The 21,904-nt window shown below is 59.1% G+C and overlaps 2 protein-coding genes across 2 annotated transcripts; both read left to right on the top strand.

Moving 5' to 3' along the window:
- Nucleotides 1-966: 966 nt before the first annotated feature.
- On the top strand, nucleotides 967-9,142 carry NCLIV_048870 (conserved hypothetical protein; the record flags this gene model as incomplete). Its single annotated transcript, XM_003884439.1, has 15 exons — nucleotides 967-1,067; nucleotides 1,656-1,758; nucleotides 2,200-2,453; nucleotides 2,657-2,731; nucleotides 3,316-3,366; nucleotides 3,590-3,684; nucleotides 4,023-4,086; nucleotides 4,609-4,759; nucleotides 5,331-5,467; nucleotides 5,804-5,903; nucleotides 6,296-6,439; nucleotides 6,991-7,147; nucleotides 7,785-8,175; nucleotides 8,563-8,700; nucleotides 9,094-9,142. 15 exons carry the CDS (start codon nucleotides 967-969, stop codon nucleotides 9,140-9,142), a joined length of 2,010 nt encoding a protein of 669 aa, XP_003884488.1.
- Nucleotides 9,143-13,326: 4,184 nt separating this feature from the next.
- NCLIV_048860 (conserved hypothetical protein) lies at nucleotides 13,327-18,375 on the top strand (the record flags this gene model as incomplete). Its single annotated transcript, XM_003884438.1, has 3 exons — nucleotides 13,327-13,640; nucleotides 14,333-16,703; nucleotides 17,224-18,375. 3 exons carry the CDS (start codon nucleotides 13,327-13,329, stop codon nucleotides 18,373-18,375), a joined length of 3,837 nt encoding a protein of 1,278 aa, XP_003884487.1.
- Nucleotides 18,376-21,904: the final 3,529 nt, after the last annotated feature.

Raw genomic sequence — 21,904 nt, 5'->3', positions numbered from 1 at the left:
GGAGAAAATTCCGTACGAAACAGAAGAAACTCCACCTTGTCTTTTCGGCGGGTCGCCATCTGTTCAGCTGTCCGTTTGCGGGGCTGAAGAAGACACACGTCTTTGTAGGCGCTCCAGGCGCTGCTCAACAAGGTCCGGACCGCCGAGGCAGTGTCATCGACTCTCGACTCAACCCCGGAAAATGAGCAAGGGGAATTTCCCCTGCAAGAATTCGAGTTCTTTGTTTCCACAGACCGGGTCCTCTCCTGCCGCTTCTCTCCGCGTTTCTGCTCGCACACGAGCGGACACACTTTCCTTTTCTGCCGGCGGCCAATTCCCATCCGCCAAAGAGAAGCCCGCGCTGCTAGCGCGAGCAGCCCCACGCGATCCAGTTCTCCCGCTCTCTTTCCGACCTTTAACACTTCTTTCCTCAGCAAGAAGAAGGAGAGAAAGCACGCCCGTTGCCTGCGTTCCTTCGTTTCGTTTTGACCTGCCCTTAGACCTCTGCTTGCCTGCCGCACCGCCCCGTCCCGTGGCGGGCTCCCCCGTCGTGCAGCCTTTTTGTCTTTTTTTCCGCCTTCTCCCCTCTTCCCTTTCCCCTTTCTGAAGGGATATGCCCTCACCTGTCTTGAGCTTTGATCCATTTTCCTCTGCTTCGTTTCCGCTTTCGTTCCGCACTGGCCTCTCTCCCCTTCTCCCTCTCCGGCTCTCAAGGCAAAAGAGCGGGAAAGAAGACGCGTCACGCTGTTTTTTCGCTCGCTGTCCGCGAGTCTCTCTCTGTCTCCCTGGACAGCTTGCAGCAGTGCTGCCTCCCCATGATCGACAGAAAAAAACTGTAGTCTAGCACCTGTCTTTCTCCCAGGCGCAGTGCTGGCGAGACACCTGGAAGTTTTTCTCTCGTCTATACACGGGAACCACAGCTGACGTGTGGTCCCCACTTGTTCGTCTGTCTTTTTCCCCCATTCAGCCGATTGGTGTCCTGGCGAAATGGGACTCCTAGCGCCCGACGTGCTCTGCACGCTCCTAGTCGTTTTCTTCATCTTCCGAGTCGGGAGTTTTCTCCATCTCTGGCGTCTGTGGACCAGCGGGTAAGGCAGCCAGCTCGGCTTCTCTCTCCGCCACGCCACACCGACGCTTCGAACGGTGCGAGACAGGCTGTATTCAGGCGCCCACGACTCTCTCAAATCCTCTGTGTATCCACCTGTACACACTGCGCAACCCCATACCTATATATATATATATATATATATATACGTATATTTGTCTCGATACGCACATGTAAAATTGAACAGCGAAGCATATGCAGTTGATCGTATATGAATGGGTTAGGTCGGTAAGAGAGCTATCTATGTTTACATCATTATCTGTTTTTCTGTATCTCTGGCTATGTCATTTAGGGACTCTCTGTGCAATGCTGTCGACTGACTGGTTCTCTCCAGCTGGGACTGGAGTTCCAGAAGGGCGTTATTTTGCCCGTCTACATGTCGCTCTTTTCTCCTCTCCTGCTCCCTTCGGTGTTTGTCCTTCCGCGTCTGCTGCCTGGTTCGTTTTTCTGCTTCCGTTTTCTTCCGCGTGAAGCTCTCTCGCGCGTTCGCCTGTGCACGTCTTCCACTTCGCCTGTCTCCACTCCCTTCTCGCCTGGCTGTCCCTATTCCCTTCTTGTCTCCTGCATGCAGCCTGGCCATTCCCGTCGGCGTCGCCCCCTCGACTCGGAAGGGACCGGGAGGTCGCGGGGACAAGAAGGAAGGCGCGGCGGTTCGGACAGTCTCTCTCTGGCCGGTGAGAGCGAAGCAAAAAGATGCAGAAAGTTCGCGTGGCATTCGAGTCTCCCGATTCGCGGTCCGATTTGTGTTTTCTGCCTCCTTCTCGAAGCCCCAAAGGACTCCCTCACAGCCCCAGGAGACAACGGACAGCTCCGCTGCTCATGCAGGCCTTTTGTTTCGCGCGTTTCTAGGCCTTCGCAATCGTGTCGTGGCAGCTCCGCTCTCCAACTTCCTTTCCCCTCGACTTTCCGGCTCAGCCAGACCCGCTGCTCGCACGCTTGCTCTCCAAACGACGTGGCACACGGCTGGGTCCATATATACATATTTAAATATATACATATTTATATATATAAATATACATATTTATACATGGTTATATATATATATATATACATTTATCGCTAGATGCATGGCCGTTTGCCTCCCGAGTGCACTGGTTTCTTTGTGACTTCCACAGGTCGCGCGCCTCGCTGGCCTCGGCGTCCTCGATGGCTTCCAGGAGCTGCGCGACGCTTCGAACTTCCTCCTCACCTCGCTGGGCTGCACGGCGGCGGTCGCGCTCCTTCAGCTGTTCAAATACGGCGCCTCACCAGGTGTACGTACGCCGTCTCCTGCCTCGCGGGCGGGGGCGTCGCTCCCCACGTCGCCTGAGGGCTATCCCGGTGGCATGGCGCCTCTCCCGCTTCTCATCGTCGCCTTCTTCGCGTTTGTGTAAGTGTAACAAGAAGCATCCGTGCTCAGGTTGCAAGAGCGCGAGACGACACCCACAGGGGCGGTTCGTTCCTGTGTTGTCGTCGCGCCTTCCTGTACCGCTCGGGGTGCGCTCACCACAAATAGTCCCTTAGAGCCTACGAATCAGTGGAGCAATCGCATCTCCTCTTTTCCCGACCTCTCTTTCTGACCGTTCTCTGCAGCCGCATGCAATGGATCACCCACCGGCGCTTCCTCGCCGCTCGGCGTCAGCTCCCGCTCGGCCACCGCACTGCCACGTGAGCGAGAAGAAACGCGAGAAACGCGAGCGGCGTCTCGGCTTATACACGAAGCAACAGTCAAGAGAGGCGGCGAGCTTCGCCCGACGCAGCTCCAGAGCCAGTACCGCAACCACAGAAACCGCGCGGGTGTCTGTGTCGAGAGAGAAGCCTTGCGCGCCGTTGCGGTCGGGAGAAAGTGTTCAAACGGCCGACTGCTATCGGACCCGCTGGTCTCGAAACGGGCGTTGCCGCAGCCTCTCCGCTCTCACCCCCGACGACCCTCGCTAGGCTACTCACCACGAATCCCTGGCGTGCCTACAAGCATATCCATATTCATGTCTAGATAGATTCGTATGCGTGCATAGAGACATCTATATCTACATATATATATATATATATATATATATATATGTATATCAACATATAGATATATATGTAGCTGCATATATCTATATCTACATAGAGAGAGAGGTGAATCTGTTGGTGTCGCTCGATTCAGTATGTGTACTCAAATTTCGATTTTGTTCGAACACATATTTTCGGCGTATATCGGAGTGACGCCTTGGAGACGCCTCTCTTTCTTGCCGTGAGCGGTGTCCCAGCGCCGTGCTGTTTGCCAAGGCCAAAGACGAGGAACGCTTGGGGTTGGGCCAGTACGTTCGTTGGTGGGAAACGCGCGTTGCCTTTGATGTTCCAGGGCCCTATCTCGCTGCCTTTCGTTTCTCGGGTTTTGCTCGGACGTCGTGTCGGACCGTTTTTCCGGGGCGCTCCCTTCTTGCCCGTGGCCTTTTTCTCTGCGTGGCGCTGCTCGCTGCTTCCTTCCCGGTGGGAGAAGTGTCTTTCTCGGAGTTTTTTTTCTGCGCGCTTTGCGTCCAGTGGGTTCTTCGTCGGCGGCGCTGTTGCCCTCGCCCTCGTCACTGACATCTTCGGCGTGACCCAGCGCTTCGAATTTGCCTCGCTGCTCCCTGCCTGTAGGGCTGCCGGGCGAAAGGGAGAACGAAGCAAAGAAGCAGAAGGAATGAAGGAGTGGGAAAGAATAAAGCGAAGGGGGAGAACAAAAGCGAGGGAAGGAATGAAGCGAAAGAGTGAAGGAAAGAATGAACGGATGTCGCGAAGGAACGCGAAGAGGCAGGAAGCAGAAAGAGGCAGAGGGAGGCCCGCAGAATGCGGGATGGCGCGTCCGCGAGAGGCCGAAAGACAACGGAGTCATGCGACAGGAAAGAGGAGGGAAGTGTGAGACGGAGGCGAGAGAAGGCAGACAAACGCGACGAGACGCGGGGCGTGTTACCTCTCCCTCTCACGGTTGCAGATTTCCGGGAGCTCTGGAATCCGCTTGTGGACTCAGCAGTCTTCTGCGACAGCGCCTTCGATCGGTAAGCAGGACCAACGAACGCCACAGACGTGCTTCGCTCTTTAGGCTGTTCATATGCGTGTCACCTTTTTTCTGTAAAGTTCAGCCGGGTCCGTGTACACCTCACATGCACGTATCCCTCTGCATGTACCTGCCGCGAACTCGACCCTTTCCTTTCTGTGTGCCGATCAACCTCTCGCGGTTTGCCTCTCAGTCGCCAGTATGCACGTTGCGGGAGGAGACAGCGAGAAGAGAAAGGCCTCGGGTCTTCGCTGTCTCCGTGGCGCAGGGGTTTGAAGCCTGAAGGCGTCGCCCAAGTGTTCTCCCCATTCAGTTGCACGGCGCTGCCTGCGTGGAGGCTCCTTTCCGGCGTCTCTGGTGAGGCCTGTCTGTCGCGCCTCCTGCTCCGTCTCTCTTTCGTGCTTTCCACATGCTCACTCTTTGATTCGCCCGCCAGTGCCGTGTGGCGTAGCTGTGCTCTGTTAGCACACGAAACCCCTTTTTCTGACGCGTGCGCCTTCGTCGTCGGCGGTTCCCTTCTCAGGCAGCGCCTTGCTTTCCTTGAGCGCGTGTGGCCTTTCTTCCTCTTCGGCGTGAAGGCTGCGTTCGTCGCCTTCCTCGCCTTCGAAGGCTCTGTCCTCGCTGCGCCGGTTCAGGTGGAAACGAATCTCATCGCAGTCGCCCTCTACAAACCGGTAGGCCGGGAACCTTCAGATCCAGCGCGAGCCCGAGAGACACCACACAGAGACAGAGAAGAACGTGACAGGAGGCGCGGAGCTCCTCACGTGGCGGTTTTTTCTCTTGCGTAACGCAGCTTGGCGTGTGCTGGCGTCTCCGCCTTTTTTCGTTTGTCGGCGCCCGCTTGAAGCAGCGCAGCGCGTTTTCGCGGTTGTGGGGAACGCCCGCACCGAGGTTAGACTTCCACGCAGTTGGCATCGACGTAGCGAGACGGGAATCCGAGGACAACGGCGTGAGGGTCAAAATGAAAAAAAGGAGCACGGCGAAGGAAAGAGCCGAAGCACGAGGTTGAGGAGGGGAGGACGAGCGCGAGCTTTTCCTCTCGCGCGCATGCTTAAATTCGTTTCTCTCGGAAGGCTGTGGAGAACCGGTGCTGTGCCGGAAGTTATGCAGAAGAGTTTTGGACGAGAGTCGCCTCCTGCGTTCTTCCCTCGGTGACGAAAACAGTGCGGACCAGGGGAGACAGCTTCATTTCCTTTCCACGTTTCGCTCGGGTTCGCTGCGGCGGTCCGTTGCTCTTCTCGTCAGGACTACGTCCAACCGGGGACCGAGGATGTTGTCCAGAGGTTGCAGGTGCCGTTCGTCCACTTGGAGCGCGTCGCCATTCCTCTCCTCATTGTTCTCCCTTTCCTCTGGATGCCCGGAGTCTACGCGTCTTTCCTCGCGTACGTTCGACGCCGATGGAGACTCTGTCTTTCCCTTGCTCCTGCGCGGCGCCCGATCGCCGCCCCTCTCTCCCTAGGCTGACAGAGCTGCTGCGTAGGTTTAGGTTTTCCTCGCCTAGAGGCACCGGCCTTCCCTGTCTCTCGGACTGTCAAACTCGAGACTCCTCGGTGACAAATCTCTCCACAGTTCTCGCCGTCTCCCTTGTCTCGCTGCCTGTGTGTGTCCTTCGGCCTCGCCGGCTTTTCGACCGCGCGTCCATCGTTTCCCCCTTTCGCCCTCTCCGTTCTCTGCCTGGCCGCATTGCGCACTCCCCCTTCCATCTCGGTCTTCATCAGCGAAACCTCCTTGAGTTCCCTCGGCTTTGGCGGGCTTCGCCTGTTCCTCGCCTGCGTCGCTGCACTTCTTCTTCTTCGCCGCGCCAAGCTGGCGACGCAGGTCAGAGTCCAGTGCGGAGCTCAAAGGAAAACGCGGCCTTTTCTGTGTCTCTTTTTGACGGCCCATTCCGAGTCCGAGGCTCGGGTTTTTTAAACGTCTCTCTGATACGGGGATCGTCAGGGTATGCCGGCTAGAAAACCTGAGCTCCTTTGTGCGTCCCTCAAGGATCTAAACAGAATCGACGCTTCCTTGAGCAACATCTCGACAGGCACCTAGGAGCGGGAAACCTCCTTGAGTTCCCCACAAAAAGGCGGCGTTTGCTTCCCAGCACAACCGCGCGTTTCGTCGCCGTGGGAACCGTTGTCGCCGCTGGACGTCTGAGCCCGCCGCAGCACGTGAATCCAAAACTGTTCGTTGTCCTCCGCTGCGATCCTTTTCTCCGCTTTCCCCAGGTGTCGGCGGTACTCGCCGTATCCAGCAAGGAGTCAGCGCAGACAGAGGACCGGCCCCAAACAGAAGAGAAGAAGGCAGCCAAGTCCTCAGCAACAGGCGCGCCTTCCTCAGCACCTGTCTCCTCTCCGGCGTCGCCCTCACCGGTACGTGCCTCTCTCAGATGGCGTGTCCCGGTGGTTCTTGGGATCTCTCCACAAACCTGCAAACACCCCCCCCCCCCCCCCCCCCGCAGTCCTCCGCGCGACTCGGATGTGTCTCCGCGATCGCCTACACAGGTCCGCGCGATCGCAACCCCAAATCCGAAAACGACACCAGCAGTAGCTCTCCGGTTTCGAGTCGGTGTGCAGTTGCCTTTCTCGTGGACCGGTTAACCGCGATCAAACCCCTCCGCGCCTCCGAGTTGCAGGGCGCGAGGCGCCGTGCTCAGCCGGTAGCTGGCCGGGGGAGACACCGCAGCGAGGCCGTGGCGTCGGGGCGTCGCGGAAGTCTCGTCTTCAGCCACGCCGGGATATTTTCGAGGAAGCGTGGCCTCAGCGGGGCGCGAATGCCCGTGGTTTGTCCCTTTCGTTGTCAGTTCAAAAGGGAGTGCATTCTCCCGATTTCGGAGCTTCGGGGCGCGCGGGGGGTGTCTCGCTGTGGTGACGCGGCTTCCCATTGTCTCGTGCGTGTCCTCGGCGCGTGTTTGCTTTTGCAGGCCGTGCACCCGTCGCGTTCTCTGTTGTTTCGCCTCCTCGACCTCCTCGGGCTTCCTGCGCGGCTTCTCCTCCTCGTGGCGTTCAGCAGTCTCCTACTCCTCCTGCAGGCGCAGCACGGCCGCGACAGTCCCTTCCTGCCTTCCGGCTCCGTCGTCTGTAAGTGCACGAAGCGCTCGCGTCGGGTGCGTCTCGCCTGTTCCCGGCGCCGCGAGAGAGTCGTGTTGCCCAGTCTACCTCAGGGCAGCGACGCACTCGTGAGAGGACATGCAGCGCCTGCGGTTGTTTTTCTCTCTGTGGCGCATGTCGCTGTGTTTTTGCGGAGACGCGAGCTGTCCAAACCTAGAGCGGCGCGCAGCCAGAGGGACGGCTCTCCGCCTGGCCTCATCGGGGATTCTTGAGATGGGGCGGCGCTCGCTTTGTCCCTGGATGTGGGACACGCACTCCAAAACGTTTACGCGGATCCGCAGTCGTGCTCACAGGCGTCAGGCAGCCGTCCGCGCGCAGCGCCGACTCAGGAGAAACTGCCTGAACGGGGATGGGAAACAGTGAGAACGGGGAAACGCATGAAAAAGGAGGCGGCTCGTGGGGTGACCGCGCGGCGTTTTGTCACACGGGGCGTACAGACAGCCGAGTGAGGTGTAGGTCCAGAGGAGCCCCTGAGGTGTAGGGACGCTTGTCCGTTGAGAGGGAAATGCGTTTCAACGGCGGGACAGAAGGCGCAGGATCCCGCCTCCGCAGCGAGGAGCTTTTTCACCGTCTTTTGTCGTTTCCTTTTCGCCGTGCTGGCCTTCAGCCACGAGCGGCGTGCGCAACGCGGCCCCGTCCCTCGAGACGCCGAACGCGCCTTTGTTCTCAGCCCCTGCTCCGGCCTCTGCGTCGTCTTGCTCTGCATCGCGAAGGCCCGAAGAAGCCGGCCAGGGGGCGAGCGGATCGGAGAGCTGCGCGCCGTCCCCGCATGCATCGGAGGCCTGGCCGCCAAGCCGCGACTCCACTCCCGACTCTTCCCCGTCTGCTGCGACTGTCGGGCCCGAAGGAAAACGAAAGACGACGGCTGAACCTGGCGACGGCCGGAGCGAGAAGAATCCGACCTGCGCCCTGCTGTGGATCTTTCTGGGCAACGCCGACCAGAGACGCCTCGCCCTTCAGACCCTCGGAGGCGTTTCTCTGCGGGAAAAGATTCTCTGGTGAGACGCCGCGTCACGCAACGCAAGTTCTCGGTTGGAGTCTGCAGAAGGTGTTGCCGTTCGCCCGTCGAAAGGTCGGGCGCCGCAGAGAAGAAACGGAGAGATGCCGGAATCTTGTGTCCAACAGATCGTGCACGGGCCGTGGAACTGCTCAGCAGGCGAACTCTTCTTTTTCGCGCCGAGCTCTTTGCGCCGCCGTCTCGCTGACGTGACGCGCCGGCGGCTGTGAGAGCGCGTTGAGGAGACACGGAGTGTCTCGCGCTTTCCTCTGGAACGAAACGTGTAGGCCCACAGCACACATATATAATCAGAGACGAGGTTCCCTTCGTTCCGGTCTCTCCCACCGTGTTCCAGTCATCTTTTTCCTCGGGCCGTCTCCCCTCGCAGGATCCGGCGGGCAGCGCGAGTCCTCCCCTTCAACTCCCCCTCTTTCGCTCCCTTCCTCCAACAGTTGAGCAACGTCGTTCTCGTCGGCACTCTCGCCACTGCGGCTTTTTTGTTTTCTCTCGCCTCGAATGAAGTCAGGTGCGGAATCGCAAGATGAAGGCATGTGTTTCGACGGGGAGCGTAGTGCATCTCTTTCCTCAGCGTGAGAGACGTCGAGGCCTCCCTCGAGTCGAGAGCGTAGCGAACGGCGCCGCCCTCCCGCTGTGTGTCGAGTCTCTCTGAGTGCGTATCTTGAGGCATGCTTGAGGCAAGTTCAAACTGCTTCGCCCTCTCGTCGTCTGCCTTTACGCCTTCTTCCCAAATCCTGGCCCAGGTGGATATGTATTAGGTCGGAACAAAACCGAGGCTAAAACCGGTTTGCTCCGGCGAATTTCAACATTAGAGTTGTGCATTCCCATGGTTCGTTGGGGTGGTTGGGCCGAAAACGCCTAAATATTCCTTTGGCTTTCTTTGTGCTCTTTTTCTTGGCAGACGACGAGGTCTTCAGCGGCTGTCGATCTGGGATATCCAGGCCTCCTGAGAGGCCAGAAGCATCGAGCGAAAAAGGTCCATGGAAGGACCAAGCTTTCACAGCGTGCAGGAACCCTGCTGTTCATCGATTCGCGGGTTTTCTGTATGTGTGTCCATTATCGCTGTCTCAGGGTAGAGAGGCATGAGTGTGCTTGCGACAAAAACGAAGTCGTTTTAGGCCGTCAGTGTCGAGTCCGTTTTTGTGGGTCGGTTGACCGCACGCGGTGGTTGTTTTTGTGCCTTTTCGCACAGTCTCTCTCCTCTCTCTCTAGAAGCCAAACCTTGCCCCGCGAGTGGAGCAAAATATCGCCGCGCCAAATTACCATTTCCTCGCCTGCCGCTTTGCTCTCTGTCAGTTTGCTGGAGTAAGGCACACTGCTCCAGGAGACGCTGCGCGCTCGTCCAGCGCCTGGAAAGGCCACCAATTTAGCACCAAAAACCACGCACCGGTTAAAGACACGACATGTAGACGCTTACAGTTCCTCCGTGGATCCTCGACGCAGTCTACCCTACCTGATACACAGAGGAACCAGAAACCACGCGCCGGTTAAGGGCACGACATGTAGACGCTTACAGTTCCTCCGTGGATCCGCGACGCAGTCTACCCTACCTGATATACAGAGGAACCAGAAACAGCTTACGCGACGACAGCCGGAAAATGTACCCGCTTGCTGCGCGTGCAGCACGACAGCTTCCCTCTTCGAAAAGCACCGCTCACGGTGACCCGAAAAGTTCCACAATACGGGCGCACACACAACTCAGGCTCCACGCTCTGAAAAAAGGGCAAAGGACAAACGCCCTCGTCAGCAAGGAGGAGCAGATATCTTGTTCGCCAAATCAGGAAGGCCACTGCAGAGGGGCGAAGCAGACACAGAGAAGAACGAAACGCGAACAGCAGCCTCACCGGCTTTTTCTTGAAAAAAACCAAGGGAATACCGACGCCACACCAACCGAACATTCGCTGTCTGGGGGGGGTGGGGGGGGGGGGACGTAGCCTAAACTCCTCTTGCTCCAGCTCGCCCAAGATGAATTGACACAAAGGAAAGCAGCTTCGGCTCTATCCTTGGAATTTGATGCGCTGCAGTTCTCTTGGTTCCTGGAGTTAGAGGACTCTAAGCGCCGGTACGAATAGCCGTATACATAGCGGTGTGTATTGCGGCATAGAGGCAGGACAAGAGCACAGATCCAGAAATGACACGAGGAGTGCATTATCGGTATACCTCTCTGCATTTGACGAGTCCGGGGGCGGTTGCGGTCGGGGCCCCATTGTGGCTGCGTGCTTACTCTGTAGAGAGTGCGGAGACATTGCCTGCCGATCGGCCGATTCGATCCTTTCTACGACGGCCATAACACGGCCGCGATTTGTTGCCTGCTGACAGGCCGAATGCATCAGCAAACACGTGCGCCTACCACCCAGTTCTCAACTGAGTGTGTGTGTCCAACTCCAGACACAGTCCTAGGATGCTGTGCACATGCTGGCGCTTTTCGTTGGAGACTTAATCGACTTCTCAGCATGGTATACAAGCGTAGTTTCCCCCGCGGGCCTTTCAGAACTAAGGCGGGTGTCTCGCGCAGTAAATGCGTCGAAGAAACCTCCGCCTCTCGTACCGTTGCTTCCAAAGGTACCGAAGCGAGTGCACGATTCTTCGCGGTGCGGGACGTGACGGGTCACGTGCGAGTCTCATGCGGTTCGCTCCCCTATCGGCTTGGCCGGCGCTGCATCCCTCGTTGCTTTTCTTCGTACAGCAGCCGTACCGGTTCGCTGTTAGGAGTCGGTGAAAAACGCAGCGGAAACCGGCTCTAGGAGCCCCTGAGTGGCGTCGCGACTGGCTAGCCGTACAGTACTCAGAGCGTGTCGGCCACACAGAAGCAAATTCTCTTCGCTTGTTTTGTACAGCCGACTGCTGCGGACAGCAACGCACAACATCGCTCGCTACCTCCTGTAGAGTGAAAGGATCGGTCTTCCGGTTAAGTCTCGCTTCCTCGAGAACGCCCGTTGTGCTGCTCGGCGCTGCGGGTCCGCCTCTGCTGACCACCACTTCTGAAAAAAGACTTGTTCAACCGCCGCTGTGTCTACAGGAGACGACACGTCGATTTTCGCCTCAGTGCACACCTAAGGGAGTGAGCGTGGGAGTGGCGAGAGAAACAGAAACGCGTGGAACTCAAGCGGCGCCCGGGGGCCAGCGGAAGACACCACGTCGAGAAAGTTTCACGGCCTGGCTGACCTCCAAGAGCGAAAGCGTCTCGGGACGCGGTCCTCCCTGCAGAGTGTCTGAAGTTTTCTCTGCTGCTCCAGAGGACCCAACTAGCCGTGGGGGGCTTCTGGACTCGACCGTGTCCTGTGTGGCTCTGCGTTTTCTGTGAAGCACTGGAACGCGACTCCGCGCGTATCCAGGCACGTATTTGGTGGAGGAGGCGCACTCTCCTCTCTCGTGAGACGATTCCGAGAGAACCGGCAGCGGAGGGACCGGAGCGAGCGGGAAAGAGAGGAGGAGCTCTCGTCTTCCACGTGTCTTGCTCTGCGCTTCCCGTCCTTCGCCGACGGAAACACCCTGCCAGCTTCTCCCCGACGACGCCCTTCTCGGGCTCCGCGAATCGGATGGTCGATGGTTTGCCGAGACGCGGTTTTTTACAGAACCAAGCAACTGGTGTAAGCGAACCGACGCCACGCATGCCGGCGTCGTTCGCTCGATCCGAGGTAAATTCGAGTGTCGGCTAACTGAGACAGCGAAACCTCGCGTATACGGCGACGGCGAGCCTCCCCAAGCTGCGCGCGGGCGGGGGAGGCGGAGCGCGGTCGGTGACTGCGAGCAGTCGAGTGCTTCTCTCTCGCTGGAATAGGACAGGACCTAACTCACTATCCCGGGGGTCTGTCGACGTCTTCTCTCTTCTCCCCGCTCCTTGATCGGGGGCTCGGTTTCTCGCGTGTGGCGTCACGCTGTCCGTTGCATTGGGAGTTTGCGACGCTCTTTGAATCAGCCGCTTTTCTTCGTTTCTTCCGGCGAAAGCGGGAGTCGCGAGTGTCGAAGGCCCCTCCCTTCCACACATTCTGGAACGAAAGCGAAACGCGCATCGCGTGCGGCCGATCAGGTGGTTCTTGCCGAGCCTGCCTCGATTTTCTTTCCCCAGCAAGCATAGGTAGCCCGCGGCAGGCGCCAGCGCACGACAAGACAACGGGCTTTTGGAAACGCGAAGCGGCGGGATACCTCTCGCCTTTCCACGCCGGGGAATCGTATTTTTTCTCTTCTGAGCGCTGGGACTCTCCCGCCGTCTTTTTAGTCGCTTCACCAGTCGGAAGGGGAGCGCTTCCTTCTTTCTCGCACAAACTGCGACGCCAAGACCCAGACCGCGCGCCTACACCACACACGTGTGTCTCCTCGGAGAAACGTGGCTGTGTCGAGTCACGCGTGCGATAGCTCCTCCTCGCCCGCTTCTTCGGCCTTGTCTTATCCTTTTCTGCCGTTCCGTTTTCACGCCGGCGAAAGGCAATTTCTGTGGGCACCGCCAACCGTGCCTGTCGAGTGTCTTCGCTGCGCCTCGTCTCCACTTCGTACCCTCGCCTCCGTCCCGACTCTCTCGGCTGTTCGACGTTGCCTCTTGCTTGCTCGGTTCTTGTGGCGTTTCCTCACCCAATCTCTTCCTGGCGACAACGCGCCTGCGCGTTCCCCCGCACCCGACATGCAACTTCGTGTCGAGTCGTTTCCTGACCCACCGGCGGTTTCACTCCTCCCGCGGTTCCTCTCGTGCCTCCTTTCCGGCGTCATCGGCGCTTCACACCTAGTCTCCCGTTTCGCCTTGCGCAGGTGGAGCCTGCGTTTTCGGTAAAATCCGCTGTCATTCGTGTGTCACGCTAAATGTCATGCAGCAGCCCGCTGCCCAACCGCAAGATACTTTGTCCGTCTTTTGACCGACTCGCGCTGTCATTTGTTTTCGTAGCCTCTCCGCGCCTTCGCGCTTCCCCGTGACGCTTTTCGAAAAAGTCGCCTTGCCCAGAACCTTTCCACTCCGCGACGTTCCCGCCCCGCGGCTGCCACCAGGCCTGACCGCCCCGCCGCGGGAGTCGAGCGAGACCGACGTCTCGGGGACTCTCGCTCGTTCGCTTGCCGAGCGCAAACCTTTTCCGTCTCCACCCTCGGGTCTCTGAACCGTTTCCCCGGCGCGCCTCTTGGCTCTCCGCTCTCCCTCCTCGGTTCAATGGACACTGGGTCGGGCGCCGAGCCCTCGGGGCCGTCGCGCACGCTCCACAGCCCCCCGCCTTCGCCTCCGCCTTTCCCGTCTTTCCCGTCTCCAACGTCTCCGACGTCTTCGCGCGGCACCAAGCGCGGCGCAGGCACGCTTTCTCTGACCTGGAAAGCAGTCGACAGACCGGAGAGGCGCCGAAGAGAAGCCGGCAAGGACCAGCTAGAGGCGGAAGACGGAGGCTACAGCGACGAGGCGTCGGACCTTGCAGATGCAACCCAGGACGAAATCTCTCAGACACGTGAAGGCTTCGTCAAACTGTCTCCAAAGTACGCCTGTACACGGCGCGACCAGTCAATACATCCGATCGACACAGGCTGCTTCGCGCGCTATGCACGCTTCGCGCCTTTCCTGTGTCCCTCGACACGAACACTCGTCTCTTCTTGTGTGTGCGTGCCTTTTGTCGGGATAAGCTCAAGTGGATCCATTCGCGCGCGCACAGCCCCACTCTGTTGGCGACCGCTTCCTCTGGAGAGTTTCGCCTGTCGTGGCTCGATACGGCCCACGTGTCCGTAGGTTCGGTTGGACCCCAGGAGCCGCCACCATATATTATATATGCATATATATACACATATACATACACATATACATATATCTATATATACATACATATACATATATATACGTATATATATATATACATATGTGACTATACATATATACATATATCTATATATACACACATATACATATACTACATATATTTATATTTAATGGATATGGATATATGGCTAGAGATCCACGTGTCCTGAGATACGTAAGCGTTCGTCTTTGGGTCAAAAGCGCTTTTCGGTTTTTTGAAGGGGTTGTGAGTGCGCCTCGAGCGTCTCTAGCTGCGGGTTTGCGTGGAGTCCTTTGGTCCGTCTGTCTTGGGCGTCGGTCTCCTCATTCGTTGCCCCCCGTCTCCCACGCAGCATGGAGACTGCCGTTGTGGCGTCCGATCTGTCTGCTTTTTTCTCAGCGACGAGCTCGACACGCCGTCAACTCCAGCGACTCGCGGCTCGAAGGCGAGTTCGCCGTGCACCAATGGTTTGGGCCCCATCGCGGCTGCGTCTCCAGAGCCGCTCGACGACTTTGGCGCGTCTCCCGAGGAGTCTGCGGTTTCCAGGGGGGCGGACGGCCCGGAGAGCGTCTCCAACGGCAAGGCGCTCGCCGACCTCGCTCGCAAGGCGGGAACCTGCGCGGAGCGGTTTCCGCAGCGCCTGCCTTTGAAGGAGAGCGCCGGCTGTCTAGACAGTGCGTCGGGGAGCGTCGACGAGCTGTGTTTCGCCCGGCCGAAAAAAAGGCCATTGTCTCCGAACCCTTCTTCTGCGTCGGACGCGAGCCGCGGCGGGGAAGACGAACGGCCGACGGCGAGGCCTCGGGTGGACGCTTTGGCAACCCCCGGCGCGTTCGAAGACCATCAGAGCCGGCGCGAGAGTGTCGCGCGGGCTTTCGAGAGCAAAGACTCTGGGCCGAGCAGCGGAGGCCAGGGCAACCTGAACGGTCACCACCTCGCCCCGGCTCCGGGAGGAGGCCTCCGCGTCCGGGATTTTGTCGACAGTCGCTGGATGACGAAGCTGTGCGAAGAGTCGCTCAGGTTCCACTTGCTCTGTGGGCGGTACCGGCCGCTGCTGCGCCACGTGATCGAGAAGTTCCACGTGTACATCCAGAGGAAAGAAGAGAGAGACTGCCTTCGCTCGGCGCAACCCAAGACGGAGAACGCAGGCGACGCCGCGCCGGGGAAGGCCGGACCTCCTGGAGACGAGGACCTCACGGACAGTCTCCTGGAGAAAAAAGTGAAGAGCAGAGGCGAACCCGAGGCGCCGCCAACCGACCTCGACGGTGCGCCTGACGCGGCGAAGGACGCGAACGGGAGCGCGGCCAGTCTGGTGAAGCAGGAGGAGCCTTGCGCGTCCGAGAAGGACACTCCGTCGGTCTCCGGGACGTCTGTGGATGCCTCAGGAGACGCCGACGCCTCGTCCTTGAGCTCGTCGCCCCCGTCCGACGACGTTCTCCGAGACAGTCTGTTGCATCCGTTGCCGCCGCCCCTGCCCGTGCCTCCTTCCTCGCCTCTTGTCTCGACTCCGTTCCGCGTGCCTGTGCGGCTCGTGCTGCGCGGGGCGCTCCCCCAGCCCCCGGCGTCGCCTCTTTCGGCCGCGTCTGCTCAGGCGTTTCCTTCGCCCGCGTTTCTCCTGCCGTTTGCAGAGAACGCTGAGGAGGAGGCGCTCCAGCAGGCAGTCTTTGAGCGGCTCTATGCGAACCGGGACGCGACGTGGTGTCGGCGATACTTTTGGAAGTACCAGGGCGATTTTGACGTGCCCGTGAAGACGCTGAACCAACTGTCTGTTCTGCTTCCCCTGCCGCTCCTCAAGAAGCTGATCTACTTCCACGCACGCATCAAAAAGGTATGGCCGTTCCCCGTCCTCGCCTGGCTCTCGTCGAGCTCTCGAGCGCTGGCCATGAACCGCTGGGGCAACGAACTGGACGCCCTCGAGCGCCTGGGTCTCTTCCCCACCGCCGCACTCGCGTCCGCTGGACTGGGATGTGTCTCCAAAGGCCGCGGCGGCGCAAAATCCGGGGTTGTGGGGAAGAAGCCTGGACTGCGCGACTTTCCGGCCGCGACCGGCGCCTGCCATCGCGCGCCGCCTTCCTGGGAAGCGCGCGCGGCGACCGCAGGCTCACCCGGCCCTAGCCACGGCGCAAAGTCTGCGCCGCGTCTGGGCATGGACCCGCGCGAGCGTCTCAGGGGAGAAGCCGCGCATGCGGGCGGTAAGCGCGCCGTTGCGCAGCGGAGACAGCGTAAGATGCTCCTGGAGCAGCGGCGCCCGCGCCAGTCCAGACTGCGTGCTGGAAGCCAGGCCGGAGAGAAAGAGAGTGAAGGCCCGAGAGGAGGAGATTCCCGGGAAGAGAAGGAGAACGAGTCAGAAGAGTGCGGGAGCAGGGAGACAGAGACGCCGCCGGGGCCGGGGACTCAGGGCCGAGGGGAGGAAGAGGGAGGGAGCGTCGAGGCGCGTGGAGCGCACGAAGGAGCGGGGCTGACGCGGGTGAAGAGCGAGGGAGGCGATGCCGGGGCTCAGCGGAGGCAGGTCGCGGAAGAGGGAGAGAAACGGGGAAGTGAAGAGAACACGTCGCCAGGAAAAGACCAAGTCGATGGCGACGAGGCCGAAACAGAGCGAGAGAAGGAGGGCGAAGACGAGAAGGATGGCGACGTGGAGGCGTCGGAGGAAGAGCGCGAGAAAGACGAGGAGGAAGACGGCACCGACGAGGACGCGAGACGAGGACGCGCAGAGGAAGAAGACGAAGAACAAGAGTGGCGAGCGAAAGGCTTCGCCGGAAGAGGAGAAGCTGAGGTGGGCTGGCCCCTGTCTCCGCACTCTGTCTCCGTCCACGCGTCTTTTGGCTGCGTCTGTCTCGGGTTGTCTCTCTTTGTTCGGCGCCCCTCGCTCTCGAGGCAGTCCACCTTCCGACGCAGAGGCGCCGCGTTCGTCAGCTCGCCGCTTTGACGAGTCTTTTCTGTCGTTTTGACCCGGATTCTTTTTGAGTGTTTCCGGTTTCCCGCCCTCGTTTCGTGTCTGTGCTCTTCCGAACCGCGGACGTCTCTCACTGTCCTCGTGTCTCGAGGTCGTGCGCCGCGTATCTGTTTTCAAAAAATTAAGAATAAACCCTAATTGACCGGCCTTTCATCTGGAATCACGCGTGTCCGACCTACGGGCTATTATACTTGAAGTCCTTCTAGTGTCTGTCGAACCGGCTTTTAAGTGCTTGTCTGTTCATTCTAACGCGGCAACTCCGTTTCGTAAAACCCTGTTATAACGTTCTAAAAATCCGTTCTTCTGTTGTGCGTGTGCTGTCCCCTCTTTCTCTCCTCAGCTGGTGCGCGACATGGCCGAGCAGCTCTGGCGTCACTTGGAGCTCCTGCACTGCCCATCTCTCGCGCGAGACGAGAAGGACGACGCGAACTCGTCTGCCGGGGCAGAAGGCACCGAACGGGAAGAGGGCGGCGAGGACGAGTCGGACGCTTCCCTGTCGCCTCAGAACGCGAGCCTGCGTCGCCGCGACGCGTCGGCTGCTTCGCGCGTAGGAGACGGCGCGCAGACCGCGACGGGGAGCGCGGACGTCGGCGAGGGGCCGTTTCGACACTTGGAGGCGCGGGAGGGAAACGGCGGACCTCCGGTCTGTCTGGCGTCGGATGCGTCGTCGAAGAACTCCGACGACACTCCTGACGTGCCTCGCGGGACGTCAACGCTACTGACGCGGAGGCGAGAAGACAGACGCGTCTCCGTCTCCTCGTCCGGCTCTCAGTTTGCATGCATCCCGCCGGGCTGTGGTGCGCGGGGCGTCGCCGCTGCGCTCCCCGGCCACGCGCCCCGCCTTGCCGACGCGCCGCTCGCTTCGCGTCAACTGTCTGTGGCTGCGACGCACGCGTCCGGCGCGGCGGGAGCGCCGGTAAAAGGACACTCGGCGTTTTCTGCGGCGATCGCTCAGGCTTCGGCTGCGACGCAACACCATTTGCTGCTCAGGCGCCTGGGCGAAGCCGTGAGCGGAGCGGGTCGGCCGCCGTCCCTGTCCAGTCTCACCAGCGCGTTGTTTGGCCGCGGAGGTCTGCTTGAGGGCCACGAGGACCGGGAGCGCGCGGGGCGGACTGGGAGAGACGCAGAGTCCGCGCACGGGTTCGAGTCGTCGTCGCGGGAGAACCGAGAACAGAACCTGGAGACGCTGAAGAACGAGTTGGTTCGCCACCTTCTCCGCGAACGCGAGAGCGAGAGAGTCAAGCACGCGGCGACGAGCGGGAGCGAAGACAGCGACGGCCAAGGCCGCAGAGCGCACCCGGACGCGCGCGCAAGGCCTGGCCTGGACTTCGCCCGCCGAGGAGGGGCGAGCGAAGAGCGCTGCGCCGCGTCGGCGGCCGACAGAGGAGACGAACCGCCGGCGCCAGAGAGACCCGGCGACGACGTGCGCCTGACGTTCGGCCAAGCCGCCGTTCTGGAACTGCTGAAACAGCGGGCGGCAGCCTTGCGGTGACTGCGGGGAAAGAGACAGGAACCTACGTTGCGGCGGAGCACGCCTCGCGCGATCCGCGTCGCGAACAAAGACAAAGGGGGACAGAGAGCAGAGTCGGGGGGGGGGGGGGGAAAGGGACGGGACGGGACGACGCGAAGGCACCACTCGAAGGGAAGGAAAGAGGAAGAAAGAGGAAGAGAAGAGCCGCGTGCGTCTGCTAAACTGTCTTTTTCTGGTTCGGTGAGGGGTATAGATTCTTCTCTGTTTGCAGCTTGCTGCTTGGACATGCCTCCCCGTTGCCCACGCTGTCCCGCTGCCTCAGCACTCTGCCTCTGTCTCGGCTGTCTGTGCTTTTCTCTTGTGCGTGTCCAGTGCCGCTGGTGTCTCGTCTCGCCTCCGTTTTTGCTTCTTTTTGGCTGTCTCGCAACGGTTCAGTGTGTAGCAGAATCGTCTCGTCATGCTTTTCCGGTTCAAGAAGATAAGAGGGAGACATATCAGGCGCACTCGCTTCACGGGAAAGAGAAGCGTCGCTCCCTCCTGAGCCCGAAAGCGTGATAGCTTCTGAGCGCGAATGCCGCGTGGATGTTGCCATCTTTCTGCTTGGTTCCGGCGTCCTTTTTTCCACTGCGCCTGAAGTTCGCCGGCTCTCCAGGCAACGCAGAAGCCTGGGGAATGTCCTCAGCGGCGTGGTGACGCCCGGGAAGCTTAGTTTTTCCCTTTTCGGCGACGCGCCTCGTCGAACGCAGACCGGACGGGAGCCAGGCACATGTTGTCCCTTTTTGTCCCCTTTGCAAAGATTTGTCTCCTTTCGTTAGCCCCATCGCATGTGCTCACAGGGGCTCTGCTCTTTGAGCCGTCCGCACCGCTCGGAGGCCGCGCCTCGTCCTCACGGGCACGCGCGATTTGTGAACGCTTGCCGAAAGCCGCCTCCCGCGTCTATAAAACCGCGCGCGCACCGCTGGTTTCTTGTTCTTTTGAAGAGACTCGGAGTGCGAAGCACGCGCGTTCAGAGAGCATCGCTCCAGCGGCAGTGTCGCCGCTCGCGAGGTCTGTCGGTAAACGTCGGTATAGGTCGGTGTACACCCGAGAGCGGAGGCACGGCCGCCTCTCTCGGGACAGGGAAAAAGGCGCGGGGTTTTTGGTGTTTCGGCAGGGAAAAAGGCGCGGGGTTTTTGGTGTTTCGACAGGGAAAAAGGCTGTGCATTTTTCTGGCAGGCGTGGTTGTTCCGCGAACAGGTGCCATGTAACAGGCCTCGGCGAGACAGGCGCGGGCGCGACTACGGGCGCGTAGAGAGACGCTCACCGCGCTCGGCTGCCGACTAAGTTGTGAGGCTCGAACCTCGCTCGAGTTTCTCGGGCTGCATGCGTGTGTCCTCTCGAAGAACGCGAGTCTCGGTTCTGAAAACAGTGGGTTGTCCCTGGGGCCTTGGGGAATGCCTAGGTTCCACTTCCCGTGGGAGCCGAAGAAACCGACAGACGCGTTTGTCCGGTTCGTGCCGAAGCTTCCTCTGTATCTGTCGAGGTGATCTCCGTAAAAACTTCCGGTTTTTCAAAGAGTTTCAGCACTTCTCTTGCAACGCGAGATGCGGGACGGGTGAGGAGGCGTGCAGCAGCGCATCGTCGCGTGAAAAGGCTGAACCTGCGCGCTCCGCCTCGGGATCTGCGCAGGCCTCACGCAACCCAACGCGAAGCGATCCGTGCGAAACAGTCGACCCCAGCGGAGGGAGCGACGGAAGAACAGCGCGATCAAAAGCTAGAGTCGCGCAAACGGGGCTGCTCTCTCAAGATGCCGCCGTTTTCGAAAACAGATAGCCGTACGTTTACCAGACAACACACACTGCCTTGGAACTGGTCTAGCCTGTTTGGTCGAGTGATCCGCTCCCTTGTGCTTGTGCCGATTCCAGTGGAAGGGTGCTCGCCAGTGGATGGATCCAAAACGCTCAGGAGAGTCGAAGCGGCCTCCGCCACATCCGGAAAAACGGAACGAGGAAACAGAGAGACTGCGCTGTGAGCTATCCTCCTGGGAGGCCCGGACGCGAGACTATCTGCCGAAGCGGCGGGAGAGTCGCGTGGATTTCAGCCTCACAACGGCTCCCGTAGCGCTGAAACTCAGAAACAAATCCTAACGCGGACTGTCACTGAAAAAAGCGCGCGGCTTCTCTTGGCGAATCTCTGTCTTTGCACATCTATCGATCTGTCGCTTCAGAGACGCTGAGGTGGACACTCTAGATTGATACATATACATATATATATATATATATACAAGTGTATACATATAAATAATTTTGGAGTGGAGACAAGGTGCGCGCATGTTTCCCGTGAGGGGCTGCTGGTTCGCTCGAAGGGGTGATGTGGCAGCGAGGTGAAAGAGAGTCTGGTCGACGTGTATTGTTGGAGGAACTTCCGCCGAAGAAACGGAGGTAACAGGAGAAAGTGAGCGAGATCTGAAAATGAGTTTTCCACACAAAAAAGATCCTCTTGCCTGCGGGCACGAGCGAAAACACGCGCTGGTAGTTCTGCTCTGCAGTTTTTTGAAGGAGTCCCCTCCCTCTCTTTTGCCTGTCTCCTGTCTTGCTGAGACATGCACCAAAGAGAAAGGAGAGAAGACGACTTTCGAGACGCTGGAAAGCCAGGAAAAAAGGAAAGAAACCGAGCAGCAGGCGGCAACAAGAAAGCCGGGTCCACACCTGAACGAGGAGAGCACGAACAGCGCCCGAACAGGAATCTTCGCGAGAGAGGAGGTGAGGCAGAAGACCTCGCAAGACAGGAAAGCGCGCGAGAAGAGCGAACACCCCACCACGGAGCGGCGGAGAGAAAAAAGCTGAACCGAGCGAAAAGAGAGGAAAACGCGAGAGCGGAACAGAGAAACCCCACAGGCACACGGCGACAAGAAACGAGGGGTAAGGAGGCGAACACACACACACACACACACACGCGAAGAGAGAGCGAACAGCGACAGTCGACGCAGTCCCGCGAAACCTCCCAGGAAAACAGAGAAGAGAGACCGAATCTCGAACCGAGCGAGGCTGCAGAGCCTCTGCGGAATGTGAACCGCCACATCTCTTTCGCTTTTCGATCGCCCTTCCGGACAGGGAACGGCCCTCCAGAGCGCCAGGTTCGAAAACACATCGTGGTGGCAAAGAAACGAGAGCGAATTCAGAGGAATCCACTGGACCTGACTTCCCGAAGGAGAGAGGAGAACACCCCTCCCCCCTTAAAGCCGCTCCAGGGAGCGTGCAACCAGAGAAGCATGCGCGGTTGCGCGCTTTTGACAGAAGCAACAACCTTCGATTCGCGCCTCTCTCTGTCTCTACTTTATCTACCTTTTTTTAAACCCCCGTCCACAGCTGTCTCATCGTCCTCGTTCCCTCTCCAGTCTTGTTCCCTTCGCCCGCCTCCCCACGGGGGCGAATATACATGTACATGCATATATATATATATATATATATATACATATATGCATATATGCATATACATATATTTACATATATATATATATATATATATATATATATATAGGTATATACATATATTTACATATATATATACA

This window comes from Neospora caninum, chromosome X, assembly GCF_000208865.1.
Source record: "Neospora caninum Liverpool complete genome, chromosome X".
Lineage (NCBI taxonomy): Eukaryota > Apicomplexa > Conoidasida > Eucoccidiorida > Sarcocystidae > Neospora > Neospora caninum.
This window is presented reverse-complemented; position numbering and strand designations above follow the sequence as displayed.